We start from the raw sequence: 23122 nt of genomic DNA, 5'->3' as shown, positions 1-23122 counted from the left end.
TATCCTCTTGCTGGGTCAGGGACCCACCTAGCTATCATGTGAAGTCATTAAGGTCACAAGGGGCATGGTGTTAATGGGTCAATGTACTACAATGGATTGGTCCTCCTGTGAAAGGGTGGGGTTTTGGGTGTTACTGGGCTTGAAGCTCATAGGGATGTGGTGTTTGTTGAACATCCTCCCGAGTTTCTCAGATACTCCCGCAATATACGTTATAATGATATGGTTCAGTTTATGGTCCTTTTCTAGTCTTTCTGTTCTGTCTTCTTTCTTGATAAAGGCCCAGTTAGGGTAACCACACGTTCTGAGTGCCTGCCTGATGTGTTTTTGTTCCTTCTCCTTGCCTCTGTCCTCGTGGGCATGTTCTGAGCCTGATGGTCTCGGGTTCTGATAACCCCCAGCTTGTGTTCCAGTGGATGGAGCGAATCAAAGAGCAAATATGAATCTGTTTGTGGGTTTTTTGTACACTTCGATGTTGAGGTTTCTGTCATCCTCAAAGTGTACTGCGTGATCCAGAAAGGCCAGACTGTTTCCTCTATCATCCTCCTGAGTGAACTTCATGTTGCTGTCCACTGCGTTGATGTGATCCGTGAAAGCTTCCACTTCCTGTGCTCTAATTTTGACCCAGGTGTCGTCCACGTACCTAAACCACTGGCTGGGGGCAGTTCCTGTGAAGGAGATCAGGGCTCTGCTCTCCACTTCTTCCATATGGAGATTGGCCACTACAGGAGAGACTGGAGACCCCATGGTACAGCCATGCTTCTGCATGTTGAAGCCCTGGTTATACTGGAAACAGGTGGTTGTCAGAAGTCTAGCAGGTACATCTGTGATTCGGGGTGAGGTTGGTTCTGTTAGAGAGGGTGCTGTCCTGTAGCAGTCGTTCCCTTACAGTCTTTATTGACATCGTAGGAAACCATGGTTTCATCTGAGTCCAGTTTTAAATTTTGGAGTTTTTGATGTGGTGTGGAGTGTTGCCAACCAAAGGTGGTCTCAGATGAAACCATGGTATCCTATGATGTGACTTCACTCTTCACATGCGTAAATTCAGTGGTTACTTTGTTTTTTCTCAATAACTGTTCAATTCCCAATTTATCAAAACTAAAGAAAAAAAAAGAAACAAAAGAGAGTAAAGAAACAGAAGGTTGATTAACAGCTTTATGATTCTTTCCATTGACGGTGTGTTTGAGCTTCTTCTCTGATGACTTTCTACATGAAGGCTTTCTACATGAAGGCTTTACCCTGTTTGTCATATCTAATCAGCATTTAAACGTGTACTAACATTATTATAATGTATCTGTAAGCACATCTAGGTGTTTATTCATATGTTAGTCAACAACTGTTCCCCTCCCTCCATAAGTGGAGGCTGCTGTATAAATAGATAATAAATGAAAATATGATGAAAGCACAGCTCTAATGGTATAAAATATGTAAACATAGAGGTTAGACATATACTGAACATGAATGAATAAATTTGAGGCATGTGCTTATACAGTATTTGCTTACAACAAAATAATAATCTGTTGTATCAATAATAAGTGTACGTTTACAGAACAATAACCAGTGGATGATTACAGATCAATAATAACTATCTTTACAGATCAATAATCCATGTATGATTGAAGATAACTAATCAGTGTAGTTACACATGAGTAATTAGTGAATGATGACACAATCAGAGTATGGTTACAGATCAATTATCAGTATATGATTATAGAAAAACAACAACCAATGTATGATTACAGATCAATAATTAGTGTACAATTACAAATCAATAACCAGACCACATTAGATATCAATAATTGCTGTACAGTTGAAACATCAATAGTCAGTCATTCAGTCAGTCATCAACGAATGATTACAGATCAATGATCAGTTTAGTTAAAGGTGAATGATTACAGATCAATAATCAGTGTAAATAAAGACAGGAACTCTCAATGAGAAATATTTTGGACAGTTCAAACTTTATTAGCAGTTCCTCTGTGGCCAGACAATCGTTCGTTAATGTTTGTACAGTAAACACAGTGAACACAGAGCAGATCTCAGATCAGCAGGTGGTGAATGATGATTGTATGTACGCTGGAATGTGTGACCACAGATCAGATCTCTGATCGGCACGTGGTTAATGATGACACTGCAATGTGTGAACACAGCAGATCTCAGAGCAGTCGCTGGTTTAGTGGTTCTGAATTAGACTGAAGGCAGAGAGACAGACAGGCAGAAAGTGAGACAGATTCAGGAGAAGCAGACGGACGAATGGTCGAACACTACAGCAGCCAGAGTTTGAAGAAAGTGGAGACAACCAATCAGGAACGAGCTGAGGAGCGAAAAACAAACAGGAAGCTGAAGTTTAGTTGCAGTTTAGCTTGTTGTTGTTTTTGTTATTGCTGTTGTTGTTGTCATGGCAACTGTATTCCACTGTGTTGCTGGCTCTGATGGGGAGAAAACACAAAACACTCAGTATGTGAGACAGCTGTCTAAACGTCATTAAAAATATCACAGCACAACAGAACTGATCGATCAATCATCTGAGAATGATTAGAAATGAGTTCATGTCAGACGAACATCATATATTATTTTCTTCTTTTTAAAATCGTCTGTTGGTGGGCTCTGTCTGTGTCAGCAGTGTCGTTCTTTCCCATTTCACCTGAATGCGGCATGTGTGGATGTAAAGTGTGTGATGATACCTGGAGCCGCTGAGCTTCCACAGTTCAGAGGCCGAGCTGAAAGAAGAAAACAGATTTCAAAAAAGATCCACTTTTAGGGTAAAGGGTAAAGACTAGATCTGAACTGTGATTGGCTGTGAGGCAGTGTGATTTCACAGTAGGATGTGACTTACCCTTTGTGGTGGGGAGACGAAGTCATCGGGCTGGTCCAGCTGGTCTGCTTGGTCAGTAGGTGTGGCTACACAACAAGAAACAAGATGAAAACTTGAATGTAAAGAGAGGCCCCAGCCACAGTTATGTAACTCTGGTTCTATGAGAGAAAGTCTCAGGACACAGTATCTGACCCACAACAATCTTTTCTTCATTTGTCTTCTGATGCATTTAGTTTTGTTCTGGTCTGGTAAGACAAGTCGTTTGTTCTGTTTGAGCTTTAAATTAAAAATAAAAAAAAGTCATCAACCTGATCTTTGAGTTCTTTGTTGTTCCCTCTGAATTCTTGAGTTTGACATTCGATTTGAATTCTTTGTCCATCAGTTATATTTATCTTGATGCCATAATTTATTCTAACTTTGTCACAACAGAACTCTTCATTTTGACTATGAAATCTTGAATTCTTGAATTTTTAATCTTGACCTCTGAATTTATTTATCTAGATGCTTTAATTGTTTGTGTTTCCACTGGATTCTGATATTGATCTCTAGACTTTCCAGTCCAACCTTCGTATCTTCATTTTGACCCCTGGATCATAAAAAATGTCTTTTTTGACTCTCAAATTCTATCCTTGTCCAACCTGGTCTCTTTACATCAAGTTGTGAAAACTTGATCCTGACCTTTTGGGCTCTAAATTCTTGAAATCTTTTCTAAGTTTTACAAAAACAAACCGGTGCTGTTTCCGGTTAGTCATTTGTTTTCATCTGTCTCAGTTTACCTTCAGTGATGTCGAGAGCTTCTGGACTCTGCTCCTCAGCCTCCTCATTGTCTGACGTTACAGAGCTGTCCTGGTTCACCTCCTCTTCCTCATTGATAACCTCCTCAGTGTCACTGCTGACCTGATTGTCAGGCTCAGTTTCATCGTTACTGTCACTCTGACTCATCTCACTGTGTCCATCACTCAGGGTTTCAGCATCCTCATCGTTCTCGTTCTCCCTGTCAGTTTGCCCTTCACTGTCGTCCTCCTCTGAGATCACCTTTTCACTCTCTGCTCTTTCCATGTCCTCTGACTGTTCATTGTCTTCTACTGGCTCCTCACTCCCTGTGTCCTCCCCTTCCTCCCCAGCCATACTGTCATCCTCATCTGCTGTGTTGACCTCAGCCTCAGCCTCAAGCTCAGAGTCACCCTCAAGATCAGAGTCCGGCTTACCCTCAAACTGGGAGTCAGAGTCAGTCTCAAAATCAGATTCATCCTCAATCTCAGAGTCAGAGTCAGTCTCAGTCTCAGATTCTGCCTCAGAGTCAGGTTCAGGTTCTGCCTCAGAGTCAGGTTCAGCCTCAAGTACAGAGTCACTCTCAGGTTCAGGTTCTGCCTCAGAGTCCGGTTCAGCCTCAAGTACAGAGTCAGTCTCAGGTTCAGGTTCTGCCTCAGAGTCATCACCAGTCACGTTCACGTCTGAGTCAGCGTCGCTGTTGTCGTTACTTTCTTCATCAGCTGCAGTGTCCTCAGTATCTGAGGATCAAAGATACGATTTGAACACATGTTTCAAGCCGGTGTGATGCTCCCGCGGCTGCAGTGTAGCATTAATGACTCATGCAAGTCATGTTGGAAATATTCAGACTTTGATGTTTGAAGATATAAAGATAGCAGGTTGTAAGAGTCGAGCACACTGAGCCAAACAAAAACAATGTTTGTACATCAAGATGTCCTGACACCTGAAACTGTCGGGATCTGATGAAGAGTAGAAGCAAAGAGGAGGCGACACAAAGTAAATTTGCTTCATTAAGGTTATTGTAAACATATGTGCATGGGCAGTAGTAGTAGTAGAAGTAGCAGTAGCAGTGGCACCTGCAATAGTAGCCACAGTTGTAGTAGTAGTAGTAGTAGTAGTGGTAGTGGTAGAAGCAGCTGTAGCAGTAGTAGTGGTAGTAGCAGCCGTAGTTGCAGTAGCAGTAGTAGTGGCAGCAGTAGCAGCAATAGTAGTGTGAGCACCAGTAGTGGTGGTAGTAACTAAGTAAGTAGCAAATAAACTTTATTCATAAAGTGCCTTTCAAAACAAAAATGAGTTACAATGCAAACACTCAAGAAAAAGTACTTAAAAACAATAAAAACACAAAAACTACACAGACAGCAAGCACAATAATCAAACATACAAACAATATACACAATAAAAACTACACCAGAGGTAAACCCACATGACAGGACAAGTGCTTATGAAATAAGTGAATTTTTAACAGTTACTTAAAATTATCGACGGATTCTACGTGTTTTAAGATCAAGGAAGACAGTTCCAGAGGTGAAGCTGCAAAACCTTGGTCTCCTTTGGTTCTAGATTTCAGGCCTTGGTCAAAAGACCTGAGTGATATGACATGAAGTGGGGCCATCCGTTGAAGCGCTTTATAGACGACTAAAAGAAATCAAAAATCAATTCTGCACTCATCTAATGTGTGGCCTTCATTGTGTATTAGTTAAAAATCTAACAGCATGGAGTAACAGAGGAGCAATTTATGGTGATAAACAGTGAGTTAATCAAGATGGGAGGAGACAAAATACAGCCTTCATTCTGACAATATTTCTTCGTTGGTCGAAACAGGATTTGACCATTTCCCTGATGTGACACTCAAAGTTCACATTGTTCAAAGAAAACTAGTTTTTTTAAACTTATCACTAGCCCAGAAAGGACCAGCACAATCCTGTACTTCATGATGCTCTCAGGGCCTATGATGAGGACCTCTGTTTTCTCAGGATTAAGTTGGAGGAAGTTATCATCTAGTCCTTGATAGCTGTTAGACAGTCTTGCAAGGTAGTGATTTTATCTGAACTCAAAGAAAACTATAGTTGGTAAGAAGTACCCTTAAACTGACAAATTAAGAAAACAAGGGGGGACATTTATAGGGAGAAACAAATAGGACCAGACTTGAACTCTGGGGTATACCACACATCAGTCAAGCAGATGTGGAGACATGATGGCCAGTGGCCACAGAAAAAACCCTGTCTGACAAGAAGGAGGCAAATCAGTCCAAAGCAGACCCTATTGACTTGACTATTGCTCAAGCCCACGAAGGACATTAGAATGGTCCTTGGTGTCAATAGTTGCACTTCAGGTCAAGCATTGGCACGAATTAGAATATCACTGAAAACCCTGAGCACAGCATTTTCACTACTGTGCTTCAACTGAAAATCACAGTAGCAGTGGTAGTAATCGTAGTAGTAGTAGTTCCATGATGAAACCTGGATCAAACCTGAACTCTGGAAACTTTTGATTGCAAGATAAAAAATTGTTTAGGTCCTGATCTCCTGTAAATGGTTTGATTTCGACACAGGGTCAGTGATCAACATTAGGGGCCGAACCTATAGGGTCAGGGTCAGTGGACTAATCTGAACCCATCCGTCGTTGGGTTTAGACCACGAAACATAATCCTGATCACTGATGATTTTCCTTTGAGTGGTTCAAGTCAACCAAAGTTTGATTCATAAACCATTCAGGAGTAGTGGAGCAGCAGTTGCAGTAGAAGTAGTAACTGATGAAGGAATTGTACAAGTAGAAACAGTAACAGTACTAGTAGTGGATTGGAATTAGCATCAGCAGCAGTAGGTTGTCACAGTAGGATCAGTATTAGGAGCAGTATTAGTAGTAGTTATAGTAGTAGTAGTTAACAGAGATGGAGAAAGACAGAACTTCAGGTTAACCATGATACCTTAAAAGAACTCCTCACAGAATATAACAGGGCAATCAGAAACACCACATGATCTTATTTCTCTGATATTCTGACAATCCAAGGATTCTTGTGTTGCCCTTTTTATTGATTTCTCAGGCTTTTGATACTGTCAATCATTAAATGCTTAGGGAACGCATGGTTTCTACTGGATTTCACCAACAATTGTGTAATTGGTTTTCAAATGATCTCAGTGGTGGAACACAGGATGTTGTTTTCTGAGTGTTCGACAGGGACAATTCATCTGTACGTGGATGACAACATACTACATACAGCAGGTCTGTTCTGTACTGCAAACTCCAAAGTCCACATTACTGCAGTATGAAAATTCTTCCACTGGTTACCAGTCTGTTACAGAATTCACTTTAAATTCTTTTAATTATTATTAATGTTATGATTATTTATGCTTTTATATTAAACCATTTATGTTGTGCGTGTATTGTTTTATACAAGTAGTTTATTATTATTATTATTATTATTATTAGCAGTAGTAGTAGTAGTATCTGTAGCAGTAGAAGTAAACAGCATGTAAACATCAACATCAGAAAAATAAATGTGTTTTTTTAGAGCTTTTTATTCTCACCATCAGCTGTGTCGGGTTCCACCGTCTCAGAACTGCTTTCATCGCTGTTATCTGAATCAGTTTACACACAAAAACAATTACAACTATTGGAAATTAAATTGATCTGAATTTGTTGTTCAGACTTTAATTTGGATTATAATTCAATTCACATGTTACTAAACTTCAAACACAAACTCACCTGGTGATTCAGCTATCTCCTCTGATTCTGAAACAGGTGAACAACAAGCAGACACACAGACAGGTAGACAGACAGACAGGTTAATGAACAGGTAAACACACAGACAGGTAAACAGACAGACAGGTAAACACACAGACAGGTAGACAGACAGACAGGTAGACAGACAGGCAGGTTAATGAACAGGTAAACACACAGACAGGTAAACACACAGACAGGTAGACAGACAGACAGGTTAATGAACAGGTAAACACACAGACAGGTAAACACACAGACAGGTAAACAGATAGACAGGTAAATACACAGACAGGTAAATGAACAGGTAAACACACAGACAGGTAGACACACAGACAGGTAAACACACAGACAGGTAAACAGACAGACAGTTGAACAGACAGACAGGTTAATGAACAGGTAAACACACAGACAGGTAGACAGACAGACAGGTAAACACACAGACAGGTAAACACACAGACAGGTAAACAGACAGACAGTTGAACAGACAGACAGGTTAATGAACAGGTAAACACACAGACAGGTAAACAGACAGACAGGTAAACAGACAGACAGGTAAATGAACAGGTAAACACACAGACAGGTAAACACATAGACAGGTAAACACATAGACAGATAAACACACAGAGAGGTAAATAGACAGACAGGTAAACAGACAGACAGGTAAACACACAGACAGGTAAACACACAGACAGGTAAACAGACAGAAAGGTAAATGAACAGGTAGACACACAGACAGGTAAACACACAGACAGGTAGACACACAGACAGGTAAACACACAGAGAGGTAAATACACAGACAGGTAAACAGACAGACAGGTTAATGAACAGGTAAACACACAGACAGGTAGACAGACAGACAGGTAGACAGACAGGCTCATGCTGAGTTCATCAGGCTGCTGTAATTCTGTGACTGAAGCTAGAGAACGAGCTCCGCCTCGTAGATGATTGAGACGTTTCCATCAGGCTTTGTTTGTTGCTGGTTTGTGTTACTGGATGTTTTCCTCTGTTGTCTTTTCATTCGTGTTCAACAGGTAAATATTTCTAGTGTGTAATTATAACTGTAGAATATGTCAGGATGTTAATTCAACAATCTTCCTCCTTTGTGGGGGAACGTTTGTCTTAAAGTGACTCTTCAGCTCTGATTTGATCACGTTTGTTTTGCTGCAGTGGCATTTTATGTGAGACACGTTAGATTTGAACTGAGATTTGGCTTTTGATGGATAACTCCACTGAAGTGAAAATACAACAACAGACACACTGACCTTCTTCTTCAGCTGTCTCTGTTGAATCTGAGGGAAGATAAGATAAGATAAGACTTTGTTTATCCCCAGCTGGGGAAATTTGGGCATTCCAGCAGCATGTGAGAGCAGAGGGAAGAAAAGTAGCAGCAGAGATAGAGTCGAAAAAAAAATACAGAAAAAGGTCGGAGCTGCTGTAACAGGCCGCCACTCAGCAGCGCCATCTGGGTATAGAGACAGACGAGCAGACAAAAATGTGTTTCCTTCTTTGTGTGGGTCTGATTTCAGGTTTTCCCCCTCAGCCTGACTCTGTGGTTCACAGTAACACTGAGAGCAGAAGCAGGCTGAAATCATCAAAATAATATAAAAAATGTATATCCCTACAAGCATTGACATATATTCAGTTCAATTCAGTTTTATCAGCAGATCACAGCAAACGTTGTCTCACGACACTTTTCCATACAGAGCAGAGCAGAGAACTCTTTAAGGTACAGAGATGCAACTATTGGCCAATGAGCAAGCACTTGGCGGCAGCAGTGAGGAGAAACTCCCTTTTATCTTTTCTAAAGGTTAGGAGCAACTTATTCAGGACACATACTGGAAACACACATAAACTGATGATCAGGAGCAGCACACAAGGTCTAACAGATGAATATTAAGTGTATTTACCAGATTTTGGTTCAGAGGAGTTCTGCTGACCATTTTCACCTGCAGAGACAAAACATCAGTTTCATTAGACATCGAGCTGATGTTACCGCCTCACGAAATACTGTAACCGACCAAGTCCTGGAAACCAAGCAGCTATTTTTAAAAACAGAAATCAGACATGTACTATGGTGTATGTAATCTATATGCATTCTTCTGCCTCCACTCTTCAACCTCTTGATGTAGTCTGTCATTCCTCCCTTAGTTCCATCAGTGCCGGTTTAGAAAACATCGATGTTTAACATGTGAGAACGGCACATGTGAGGGTGGCGATGTTAGCAGAACCGTCCTGCATTCTGCTTCTGTGTAAAGAACTTCTTGGGAAACTTACATGTCTCTTTAACTTTAGATCAAGTTCACACTGCGCTGGCTCCCAAGACTATTTGGTCCTTGAAAATCAACATGTTAATACTGAGATCTGGAAATTGGCTTTGAAACATTGTCCTCCACAGAGTGTAACATTAGCAGAAACATTCAAAGCTAGTTGAGCTCGTCTCTTTCATGACCTTTCTGCCCGGCCTGGAGACGTGTGAATATGTCTGTTTTCTTTAATGTTTGCTGATGTGGTTTGTTCCCATTGAACACAGTATGAGCTGTGTATGTTTTGTATAAATACAAGTGTTGTATTATAGATATACAATGAGTTGTACATGTATTTTATTCAGGGGTTGCTGCCGACGGCCCCTTCCTGTTTGAAAAAGAAAGATTATTACTATTATTAACTGTTGATAGATAATAATAATTGATGATAGATAAACCCTGTCCCTATCTATTACTCACCTGAGCTGGCTATATTAACATTATTTAAAAAAGACTGGACAAGGTACCACAAAGTATTGCCCCAAAGTGAATACATCATGCACTTTTTACAGCAGTAAACTTGGAAATAATCAAAGTTGTTAAAAGAGTTAAAATCATCATTCCCACCTTTAAAATGAGTTTTTAACTCTTTTGTAGAGGAGGTTTTAACAATAATTAATCACTTGCTGCTCACATGTACCATTCCCAAAGCTTTTAAAACCGCCATAATCAGCTGTGAAAGACCTGAGAATCAACAGTGATGAGAAAAAACTGTCTGTGCTGGTCCTGTTAGATCTCAGGGCTGCATTCGATGCTGTAGATCTGAATATTCTGCTGGATGGACTTGAGCTCTGGGTTGGTCTCTCTGACACAGGTCTTAAATGGTTCAGGTCTTGTCTAACTGGTTCACAATTCTAAGGTGCCATGAATGACCCCAGGTCAGATAAAACAGACCTGATGTGGTGTCCTGCAGGGCTCTATCTCAGGTCAAGATCTTTTCACTCTTCATATGTTATCACTTGGCAATATTATTAGAAATCACATCAACCTCCATAATTATGCAGACGATACCCAGCTGTATGTCTGGAAGCGCCAATGACTGCAGTTCCTTCAACATTTTCATGTATCTCAGACATCAGCTGGTGGACGACTCAGAACTACAGTTAAATCAGGACCAGACTGAGATCCTCCAAGGAGGTCAGAAACCTCACTGTCATCATTGACTCACACCTAAATGTTGAACATCACATTAGAAGTGTGACTAAAGTGTCCTTCTATCATTGAAGGAATATTTCAGAGTCAGAGCGTTTCTCTCTCAGGCAGACAGGAAACAGTTAGTCCTGGTTTAACCTCCAGCAGGCTGGACGACTGTCTGCTGAGTCTAAGAAAGCTGTTGGTCAGTTCCAGCTGGTCCAGAAGCAGCAGCAGCTGCTCTGTTGAAATCCAGAGAGTCCACATTACTCCAGTCTGAAAGCCTTTACACTGGTTACCTGCCTGCCACTGATTCACTGTGAAAGTGTTTTAATGGGTTTAAAAGGACTTCCTGACATGGTTGAGACATATGTCCCTGTCCCCTGACTCAAACCTCTTTATTGTTCCTGAACCAAAACTAAATCTAATCTAATCTAATAATCTTTTATTATCATTATTAATATTCTTATTCTTATTATTATACATTATTATTACATATAATTATATATCATTATTATTAATAATAATATTTTTAGTAGTAGTAGTAGTAGTATCTGTAGCAGTAGAAGTAAACAGCATGTAAACATCAACATCAGAAAAATAAATGTGTTTTTTTAGAGCTTTTTATTCTCACCATCAGCTGTGTCGGGTTCCATCGTCTCAGAACTGCTTTCATCGCTGTTATCTGAATCAGTTTACACACAAAAACAATTACAACTATTGGAAATTAAATTGATCTGAATTTGTTGTTCAGACTTTAATTTGGATTATAATTCAATTCACATGTTACTAAACTTCAAACACAAACTCACCTGGTGATTCAGCTATCTCCTCTGATTCTGAAACAGGTGAACAACAAGCAGACACACAGACAGGTAGACAGACAGACAGGTTAATGAACAGGTAAACACACAGACAGGTAAACAGACAGACAGGTAAACACACAGACAGGTAGACAGACAGACAGGTTAATGAACAGGTAAACACACAAACAGGTAAACACACAGACAGGTAAACACACAGACAGGTAGACAGACAGGCAGGTTAATGAACAGGTAAACACACAGACAGGTAAACACACAGACAGGTAAATGAACAGATAAATACACAGACAGGTAAACAGACAGACAGGTAGACAGACAGGTAAACAGACAGACAGGTAAACAGACAGACAGGTTAATGAACAGGTAAATACACAGACAGGTAAATAGACAGACAGGTTAATGAACAGGTAAATACACAGACAGAAATACTTAATGTAGTATTAACTGATACAAATTAGATACAAAAACTCTTGTGTATCGTAGACGACCTGAAGAAAAAAAAATCCCAAACATTCATTGTTCTTCATGAACAGTCAGAACAAAACAACTCCCTTTGACGTGAGTTGGATTCTGATCGATGACTCTTTCTCCTAACAATGATTATAAGAATACAGCCTTAATTAAAAAAACAAAAAACAGCTGTTTTCAGGTGGATTTCAGTTTTACTGGAATTTAGAAAGCAGTTTATCTTCCAGTTAAATGTTTAGATAGTCTGCTGTGGTGGACAAACCTTCCTTTTATAGGGACACACAGTTGCGTATCATCAGCATAGAGAAGGAAATAAATGTTATGTCTGACAATGATTTGGCCAAGTGAGAGCGTTTATCATGAAACTAAAAGTGTAGCCAAATGTAAAACACGGTCACTTTTATTAAACTCAGATTCAAAGTTCATGTATGTTCACTTCTCACACATGTTACTTGTTACTGTTCACATTCTTCTCTTCCAAATCTCAGGAGGCCATACAGACAGACAGACAGACAGACAGACAGACAGGTGAACATACACACAGTAAGACAGCAGGGCACACACACAGACAGACAGAAAGACAGACAGGTGAACTGACAGACAGTTAGACAGACAGGTGAACTGACAGACAGAAAGACAGACAGGTGAACTGACAGACAGTTAGACAGACAGGTGAACTGACAGACAGAAAGACTGACAGGTGAACTGACAGACAGAAAGACAGACAGGTGAACTGACAGTTAGACGGACAGGTGAACTGACAGACAGAAAGACAGACAGGTGAACTGACAGTTAGACGGACAGGTGAACTGACAGACAGAGAGACGGACAGGTGAACTGACAGACAGAAAGACAGACAGGTGAACTGACAGACAGAGAGACGGACAGGTGAACTGACAGACAGAAAGACAGACAGGTGAACTGACAGTTAGACGGACAGGTGAACTGACAGACAGTTAGACGGACAGGTGAACTGACAGACAGTTAGACAGACAGGTGAACTGACAGACAGTTAGACGGACAGGTGAACTGACAGACAGAGAGACGGACAGGTGAACTGACAGACAGTTAGACAGACAGGTGAACTGACAGACAGAGAGACGGACAGGTGAACTGACAGACAGAGAGACGGACAGGTGAACTGACAGACAGAGAGATGGACAGGTGAACTGACAGACAGTTAGACAGACAGGTGAACTGACAGACAGATAGACAGACAGACTAGTTACCTTGAGTCTGTTCATCGGAGTCTGTGCTGTTAGCAGCACCTGGGGAGATGATAAATGATCAGTGTCTATTTGCAGTCATGTTTATTTGTGGTCACGTTTGTCTATTTGTAGTCTTATTTTTACATCTGGAGTCGTCCTGTGTGTACTTGTGTGTACTTACTACTCGTGTTGTGTGTACCAGTAGTCAGGTTGTGTGTATTTGTACTCATGTTGTGTGTACTTGTAGGAATGTTTGTCCATATTCTGCTCAGTCATCTAGCCATGTCTGGTCTTAAAATTATTATTATTATAGTCTGAAATATATGAAATAGTTATTCTCACCATCAGCTGTGTCGGGTTCCACCGTCTCAGAGCTGCTTTCATCTCTGTTATCTGAACCAATTTACACACAAAAACAATTACAGCTATTTGAAAATGATCTGAATTTGTTGTACAGACTTTAATTAGAATTATAATTTAATTCACATGTTGCTCAACTTTAGACACAAACTCACCTGGTGATTCAGCTATCTCCTCTGATTCTGAAACAGGTGAACAACAAACAGACACACAGACAGGTAGACAGACAGACAGGTAAATGAATAGGTAGACATGCAGTCAGGTAAACATACAGACAGATAAACACACAGACAGGTATACAGACAGACAGGTAAATGAACAGGTAAGCAGAGAGGTAAACACATAGGCACGTAAATGAACAGATAAACACACAGACAGGTAAACACACAGACAGATAAACACACAGACAGGTAAACAGACAGACAGGTAAACAGACAGACAGGTACACACACAGACAGGTAAACAGACAGACAGGTAAACACACAAACAGATAAACACACAGACAGGTAAACAGACAGACAGGTAAACAGACAGACAGGTAAACACACAAACAGATAAACACACAGACAGGTAAACAGACAGAAAGGTAAACAGACAGACAGGTACACACACAGACAGATAAACAGACAGACAGGTAAACACACAGACAGGTAAACAGACAGACAGGTACACACACAGACAGATAAACACACAGACAGGTACACACACAGACAGGTAAACAGACAGACAGGTACACACACAGACAGATAAACAGACAGACAGGTAAACAGACAGACAAGTAAACAGACAGACAGGTACACACACAGACAGGTAAACACACAGACAGGTAAACAGACAGACAGGTAAACACACAAACAGATAAACACACAGACAGGTAAACAGACAGACAGGTAAACAGACAGACAGATAAACACACAGACAGATAAACAGACAGACAGGTAAACAGACAGAAAGGTAAACAGACAGACAGGTACACACACAGACAGGTAAACAGACAGACAGGTACACACACAGACAGGTAAACACACAGACAGGTAAACAGACAGACAGGTAAACACACAGACAGGAAATTACAGGTTACCTTTAGTTTGTTCAGCAGAGTCAGTGCTGTCAGCAGAATCTGTGGACACAAATCCAAACGTTGGACAAAGATGTGTGTGCAGTAGTCGTGTGTACATACTGTAATGTATTGCAGTTTATGTAGTGTGTTGATAAACTGCTTCCTGCATTTTGTCATGTATTGTGTATATACTGTGTGAACACTGTACCCTATGTATTATGTTTTTATAGTCTGTTGTGTAGTGTGTATAGTATATATTGTGGATTGTGTATTTGTTGTGTAGTGTGTGTTTGTTGTGTAGTGTGTACAGCATATTTTGTTGTATTTGTAGTGTTTAGTGTGTACTGTGTTGTTACCTGGCTGTGGTGCCACAGGTTCATCTGCTGTTCCTTCTATAACAACAACAAACACCAAAATACACAACAAGAAAGTGAGCAGTCAGTGTGTGTGTGTTACTGTGTGTGTTACTGTGTGTGTGTGTGTTACTGTGTGTGTGTGTGTTACTCTGTGTGTTACTGTGTGTGTGTGTGTGTGTGTGTGTTACTGTGTATGTGTGTTACTTTGTGTGTTACTGTGTGTGTGTGTTACTGTGTGTGTGTGTGTTACTGTTTATGTGTTACTGTGTGTGTGTGTTACTGTGTGTGTGTTACTGTGTGTGTTACTGTGTGTGTGTGTTACTGTGTGTGTGTTACTGTGTGTGTGTGTTACCGTGTGTGTGTGTGTTATTGTGTGTGTATGTTACTCTGTGTGTGTGTGTGTGTGTGTTTACCGTTCAGGTGTCTGAGCAGCAGTGCACTTCTCTCTTAAACATTCAGAAAAATAAATAAAATAGTTTAATAAACATTTTTGATAACGAAAATTTAATAAAACTGAATTCAAAAACAGAAACAAGGTGATTATTAAATGATCAGGTGGATCTTTGTTCAGATTGTGGATCCACTGCAGCCAGTAGGGGGCGCAAACAGCACTTTACACTGTTAGACAGATAGACAGTGTGCACTCTGACTGACTGACAGCACTGGATGACAGGGTCAAAGGTCAACAACTGAACTGAGCCAATCAGACATGACATGTAGTGACATTCATCAACTGAAGTATGAGGTGATGCTTACCGTCATCTGTTGTCCCCTCTGCAAGACAGACAGACCGAGAGAGACAGAGAAAGAGACAGAGACAGAGACAGAGAGAGACAGACACAGAGAAAGAGACAGAGAAAGAGAGACAGACACACAGACAGAGACAGAGAGAGACAGATAGAGAAAGAGAGAGACAAAGAGAGAGAGAGACAGACAGACAGAGACAGACAGAGAGAAAGAGACAGAGAAAGAGAGAGACAAAGAGAGAGAGAAAGAGACACAGAGAGACAGACACAGAGAGACAGACCGAGAGAGACAGACAGAGAGAAAGAGACAGAGAAAGAGAGACAGACACACAGACAGAGAGAAAGAGACAGAGAGAGACAGACACAGAGAAAGAGACAGAGAAAGAGAGACAGACACACAGACAGAGACAGAGACAGAGAGAGACAGATAGAGAAAGAGAGAGACAAAGAGAGAGAGAGACAGACAGAGAGAGACAGACAGAAAGAGACAGAGAAAGAGAGAGACAAAGAGAGAGACAGACAGACACAGAGAGACAGACAGAGAGACAGACAGAGAGAAAGAGACAGAGAGATAGACAGAGAGAGAGAGAGACAGACAGAGAGAGACAGAGAAAGACACAGAGAGAGACACAGAGAATTAATTCATTCATTCATTTCTCATTTTATTCTGTCATTTGTCTTTGATCTATACATTTGAGGTGGTACTTCACATGTTATGTCTGACATAAGTGTATCAATGATGTAAACATTTATTGTTAATAAAGTTAAGAAATCATGTCTTCTACAGGATGGTGCCGCACCAGTGGCAGCGTGTCCCAGCAGCTCCGACTGCTTTTTTTTGTTTTAGTGTTTAATTGTGTGATGGAAAAAAAGATGGAAGAGCTAATGGTGCTAATCAGACTGCAGTGGGAGTACGGGGGAGTGTAGCATCCTGAGCTTCCAGAGACATGGCTGAATGAACTCAAGCCAGACACGCATCTTTGACAATTTTCATCTGCTGAGAGTGGACAGGCGAGCGGCGAGAGTAAGAGGAAGGGTGGGGGCATAGTAGTGTTTGTGAACAACAGCTGGTGCGACACAGGGCACATCAGTGTTAAGGAGCAGCACTGCACGAGAGACACTGAGCTGCTAGCTGTTAGCATTCGGCCATATTACTTCCTAAGGGAACTCTGGCAAGTCGTCGGAATAACTGTATACACCCCCCTTTGGCTAATGCTACACACTGTAGTCTGACAGCTGCAGACATCGCACCCCCAGGCCCTCCTCCTCATCTCTGGAGAGTTCAATCACGCTTCCCTGGCTTCAACTCTCCCCACCTTCACCCAGTATGTTAAATGTCACACCAGCAACACTGAAACACTGGACTTACTGGATGCAAACACCAGGGATGCTTACAGCTCATCACCACAGTTCTGACCACAGCCTGGTTCATCTGTTCGCTGCCTACACACCCCCGGTGAATAAACGACTACCAACCATTAGGCATGTGAGAAGATGGTTAGAGGAGTCCAGCATGGTACTGAGGGACTATTTTGACACCACCGACTGGGAGCAGTCTTCACGGGGAGGACATTGATAGTCTGACAACCTGCATCACTGACTACATCAATTTCTGTGTGGACAACACTGGGAACACCTTTGCACAAACAACAAACCCTGGGTGTCCCCTGAACTGAAAACCCTATTGAATAAGAAAACAGTTTTTAGATCTGTGGACAAAACTGAGTTGAAGAGGGTGCAGAGGGAGCTGAAGGAGGAGATTAGAAGAGGCAAGGAGAGCTACAGGAGGAAGCTGGAGGAGCGCCTGCAGGGGAACAATGCCAGGGAGGTTTGGAGGGGCCTGAAACCATCTAAGGCAACAGACGTGACTGCGGCAGGGGCCCTGAATTTGGAGACCAGGAATGGGCAAATGAGCTGAACCTGTTTTTTAACAATTTTGATTCTACCCCCGTTCCCTTCCCCAACCACCAGAGCCCAGTCCATCCCTGACACCAGCAGTGCCGTCCTCACACCACTTCACCCTGCTTCAATCCACATCACAGACCCCTGACCCCGCCCCCCACCTCACCCAACAGGAGCCACCCCCCTGTCCCCCACCTGTCCTCTCCATAACAGCAGATCAGGTGAGGAAAGAGCTCAGGAGAATGAAGGCGAGGAAGGCTACTGGCCCTGATGACATCAGCTCCAGACTGCTCAGGGACTTTGGAGCTCAGCTCTGGGGGGTTGTTCAGCACATCTTCAACATGAGCCTCAGTCTGGAGGGAGTTCCTGACCTGTGGAAAACTACCTGTGTGGTTCCAGGGCAAAAGACTGAGCATCCCAGGGAGCCCAAACGCGTCAGGCCTGTAGCCTTAACTTCTCACCTGATGAAGAGCCTGGAGAGGATTATACTCAACCACCTTCATCACCAGGTGAGCAGCGGGCTGGACCCCCTACAGTTCGCATATCGACCAGGTATTGTGAAAGACGCCATCATCTACCTGCCCCATCGCTCTCTTTCCCACCTGGAGAGACCTGGGAGCACCGCGAGGGTCATGTTTTTTGACTTCTCCAGTGCTTTCAACACAATCCAGCCATCACTGCTGAGGGGGGAGCTGGAAGGAGGCGGAGTAGACTGTCACCTGTCTGCATGGACCATCGACTACCTCACCAACAGACCACAGTATGTGAGGCTTCAGGACTGTGTGTCGGATGTGGTGGTTTGCAGCACCGGGGGTCCGCAGGGTACTGTGCTCTCTCCCTTTCTCTTCACACTCTACACATCGGACTACAGACACAACACAGACAGCTGCCCCCTCCAGAGGTTTAGTATTTATATTTGTAGTTTATATACTAGCTATAAATTTTTACAGCATAACATATAATAATTGTTGTGTCATGTTATAGGTACGGGTTTAACCTCAGTGCTCAGGTGCAATGCAAATTTCATTGATTTGTCATGCTCAATGACAATAAAGGAATCTTGAATCTTATTAATGAACATTTAACAATAACAAAGTGACAGTTAAAAACTAACTCTACAATTACTAAGGCTACAACTAATGATTAAAAATGACAATAACCATGACATTATTATTGATTATAAATAAATACTTGTACTTACAACGTAATATATAACAACTGCTAATGTCACAAAAGTGTCAATAATCCTTTAAACACTGGGGTTGTTAAAAATAACTGTTACCAGTTTGATAGGGATTGGTTGGACGTCTAATAATAATAACAATAATAATGTGTTGAATCATAAATTGACTATTGTTTATAAATGTATATAAATATATTGTTTTCAGAATAATTGACAACCATAGTATAAATATAGTTATAAATAACTCAACACACAATATGTCATTAACGTTAGATTAGTTATTGATTGTATTGTATCATTATCAATTATCATATAATTAAACAAACAATGACAATCACAGTTTTCACATTCTAAAGTGATTAAGAATAATCATGAATAAATATAATGATTATAATAATTATAACAATCTATGAATATTCATTATAATTAATCCTAAGTCATTTTTTCATTGGTAAAAGTAATAATTATATGTCATTACTATGTCATCAAAATGTTAATGACAATCCTAATGATGCTGTAAAGTGATTGAAAATCATTATTAATAATAATTATTGTCTGAGTTTTGAATGATCAAAAATATTCATTTGTTTACCAAGATAGAGTGTTTAGCTATAAATGATTGTTTCATAATGTACAAGTTATAAATACTTCATTAAAAAAATGTTAACAAAGCAATGAATATCCTCATTCTATTAGTTATTGAACTAAAAATTCTAGAAATATTTAAAAGTGTAAGTTATTATGTCGTTAAACTAATTAACAGCAACTAACCTACCTACATATTTAATTAGGTAACTTCCAATCATTTGTTATCGATTGTCATTTCTTATCAGTGGCTTTTCATATGTGGTGAAATCATAAATAAATAAAATAGAAATAAAAAAATAGAAATAAATTCATTTTACTTAATATTGAACATTAATATAATGAAATATATTGATTGTTCGACAACAGACTGGACTGGAAATCCAACACAGAGACTGTGTACAAGAAGGGGATGAGCAGACTCTACTTCCTGAGGAAATTGAGATCCTTTAACGTGTACAGCAAAATGTTGGAGATCTTCTACCAGTCTGTGGTCTCCAGCGCCATCTTCTCTACTGTTGTTTGTTGGGGCAGCAGCATCAGAGCCAGCGACACCAACAGACTTGATAAGATCATCAAGAAGGCCGGCTCTGTACTCGGACTCAGACTTGAGTCTTTTCAGACTGTGGTGGAGAGGAGGACGCTGAATAAACTGCTATCCATCATGGACAATGATCAGCAGCCTCTCCATCACACAGTGGACAGACAGCGGAGCACCTTCTCCCACAGGCTGCTATAGCTCCACTGTCGAAGGGACAGATACAGGAAATCTTTCCTGCCACATGCCATCACACTGTACAATAACAGCTGAAGATAATAATAATAATAATACAATACTTCTTACCACGACTGTTTGCTTTTGATATTTTATTATTATGTATATAATTTTTTACTGCTGCTATTTGATATTTTATTATATATAGTTCTTACAGTCACGGTACACTTTATTTTCACTGCCATTTGCATTTGATATTCCTTTTGTGCAATACTTTTTACTACTGTTTACTATTTGGCTATTTTATTATTTTGTTATGCATATAATCTTTTTACTGCTCGCTATTTTTATATTTTTATTATGTATAGTTTGTTCTTTATAGTTTTATTTTCACTTATATCACTGTGTGTAATGCTGCTGCTGCACTGCAATTTCCCAGCTTGGGATAAATAAAGTATATCTATCTATCTATCTATCTATTGTTATTAAATATACCACTATTGATTAATGATGATGTCATAGCTTACCTTGGACTGGAGCTGCGAGAGAAACAGCAATGAGAGCGATGAGCAGCGACACAACACACCTGTAAAACACACACACACACGCGCGCGCACACACACACACACATTTGACTGCACCCTGGTTGCATGTTTGTTGTTGTTGTTCAGCTTTCAAAAATATCTTTAGTCTTTGCTGATCATCAAATAAATTAACAATAATAGAGAAATCAACATTATTATAATTATTATCAATCAGTGCAATCAAAGATCCCGTCTGTCATCACATAAACACAACAAGCAGCGAATATTGTCCATCCCCCGACCTCTCTCTCTCTCTCTCTCTCTCTCCCCCCCTCTCTCTCTCTCTCTCTCCCCCCCCCCTGTCTGTCCCTCTCTCTCTCTCCCCCCCCTCTCTCTCTCCCTCTCCCCCCCTCTCTCTCTCCCTCTCCCCCCCCTCTCTCTCTCTCTCTCTCCCCCTCTCTCTCTCTCTCTCCCCCCCTCTCTGTCTGTCTCTCTCTCTCCCCCCCCCCTCTCTCTCTCTCCCTCTCTCTCTCTCTCTCACCCAACCAGTCGAAGCAGATGGCCGCCTACCTGAGATTTCTTCCTGCTAAAAGGAAGTATTTCCTCGCCACTGTCAACGTTTTTGCTAATGAGGGAACTGTTGGGTGTCTGTAGAGAAAGAGTTTGGTCTGTACCTGCTCTGTATGGAAAGTCTCCTGAGACAACTTCAGTTGTAATTTGGTGCTGTATAAATAAAACTGAATTGAATTGAATGGAGAGGAATGTAAAATAGAACGTAAAGTGACAAACATAAAGAATGTAAAATAAAGATGGGAAAGTGTGAAATGTAAAGAATATAAAGACTGCAACATGATTAATAATTAACTAGAGTGTAAAGTGATGAATGTAAAGGACGTAAAATAACCGTAGTGTTAATGTAAAGTGAAAAACATAAAGGATGTAAAATAAACACTGGAAAATGATTAATGTGCAATAAAAAGTGGAAAGTGACAAATGTAAAGAATGAAAAATATAGATTGTAAATGATGTAAAGTGATAAATTTAAGATAGAGACTGTAAAAAATGTGATGAATGAGGGGTGTGTTGAAAGCAGTCTTCGGCCTGAAGGGTTAAATGACTGCATTTCTTTGTGCTTCCTCCACAGAGAGAAAAAACAAAGCATCTCTTCTTCTCCAATGTATGGAGAGAAAGGAGCTGTACGAGAAAAGCAGCTCAGGTCCTCAAAAAGGCAGAAAAGCTTTAAGGTCCATTATGAGAGGAGTGACTGCGGCTTTATGCTGAAACACTGGAGTCCCTTTGCTGGATTCATGCAGGGCAGACACACAGACCGGCCGAGAAACAAAGCCTGAATCCTGAAGTCAGCGACACAGAGGCGACTAAAGCCAACATATATCAGTTCAGTTATTAAAGAAGCGTAGTACACATCAGAGTGTGTCTGCTGATCACATATACCCAACACATCGTAAAATATTTCCTTTTGAAAAGTCGAGAAGGAAAAATGGAAAAGCTTCAGTGAGATATCAGACATTATGCTGCTGTGAACTACAGGCCTGACATCATCATCATCATCAAACGAGTCCACTAAGAAACAACAGAAACATCAGATAATCTTTAGGTGTCATTAACCAGGCAGCACAGGTGCACACATTAGAGGAATGTCAGCTCGTTTTAGAAGCTTTCATAAAGTTTGTGATGTGTTTAGCAGCAGAGGAATAAATGTGCGGTTGTGACGTAGAATTAATTTTGTTCCTTCGATGGTCTGATCTGTAAAACCTGTAAACTGAGGTAAACTCTCTCAAACCGTTTAAAAAGTGAATTACTGAAAGTTTCTGAGAAGAATGAACAGAATAAACTCACCGTTGGAGCATATTGTTGTTGGTCAGCAGGTCGATGGGAAACAAATTTCTATTTGATGAAATTTGACTGTTGAGTTCTGAACTCAGCTGAAAGCGAGCAGCAGCTTTTATACTCAGATTCTCCTCCCTCCTCTTCCTCCTCCTCCCTCCTCTTCCTCCTCCTCCCTCCGATCACCTCTGTACCTGTCCGTCTGAATGTCTATACTCACTTTAAAACTGTTTAACTCAGACCATAAACCAGCTCTAACACCACCCTAACCCCAACCACCACCGGCAGAACAAGTCATTTTCATTTCATTCCCCTTGATTTAATCAGGTAAAAGTCTCACTGACATTAAAATAAGAAAGCAGCATAAAGACACAGTTACAGCAATAAATACCATTAACTTCCACACACAACAGAAGAGACAGAAGCCAGTAAGATGCATAAAACTCTGATTTCCCAAAACTATCAAAAATAAAGTTACAGTAAATTTAAAAGCCTGTGAGTGTCTGTGTGTGTGTGTCTGTGTGTGTGTGTGAGTGTCTGTCTGTGTGTGTATGTGTGTGTCCGTGTGTGTGTGAGTGTGTGGGTGTGTGTCTGTGTGTGTGTGTGTGA

At 40.7% G+C, this 23122-nt stretch overlaps 1 protein-coding gene across 5 annotated transcripts; it reads right to left on the bottom strand.

Moving 5' to 3' along the window:
• Window positions 1-1754: 1754 nt before the first annotated feature.
• On the bottom strand, window positions 1755-22620 carry stm (starmaker). Of its 5 annotated transcripts, none has more exons than XM_041954837.1 (19): window positions 22526-22620; window positions 20672-20730; window positions 15770-15787; window positions 15427-15459; window positions 15014-15049; window positions 14679-14717; window positions 13753-13779; window positions 13580-13630; window positions 13259-13297; window positions 11550-11576; window positions 11372-11422; window positions 9211-9249; window positions 8566-8592; window positions 7289-7315; window positions 7111-7161; window positions 3589-4323; window positions 2834-2898; window positions 2682-2717; window positions 1766-2426 (listed from the first exon to the last, which is right to left on the bottom strand). In XM_041954837.1, exons 1-18 carry the CDS (start codon window positions 22534-22536, stop codon window positions 2706-2708), a joined length of 1347 nt encoding a protein of 448 aa, XP_041810771.1. In that variant the 5' UTR covers window positions 22537-22620; the 3' UTR covers window positions 1766-2426; window positions 2682-2705. The 5 variants fall into 5 exon arrangements, with proteins under 5 accessions (XP_041810775.1, XP_041810774.1, XP_041810773.1 ...); XM_041954838.1 differs by having other exon boundaries at window positions 1771-2311; window positions 22526-22619; XM_041954840.1 differs by lacking the exons at window positions 11550-11576; window positions 13259-13297; window positions 13580-13630 and having other exon boundaries at window positions 1758-2426.
• Between the last annotated feature and the right edge of the window lie 502 nt (window positions 22621-23122).

The sequence above is a fragment of the Chelmon rostratus genome, chromosome 16 (genome assembly GCF_017976325.1).
Source record: "Chelmon rostratus isolate fCheRos1 chromosome 16, fCheRos1.pri, whole genome shotgun sequence".
Taxonomy (NCBI): Eukaryota; Metazoa; Chordata; class Actinopteri; order Chaetodontiformes; family Chaetodontidae; genus Chelmon; species Chelmon rostratus.
Note: the sequence above shows the minus strand (reverse complement) of the source record. Positions and strands in the feature narration are given on the sequence as shown.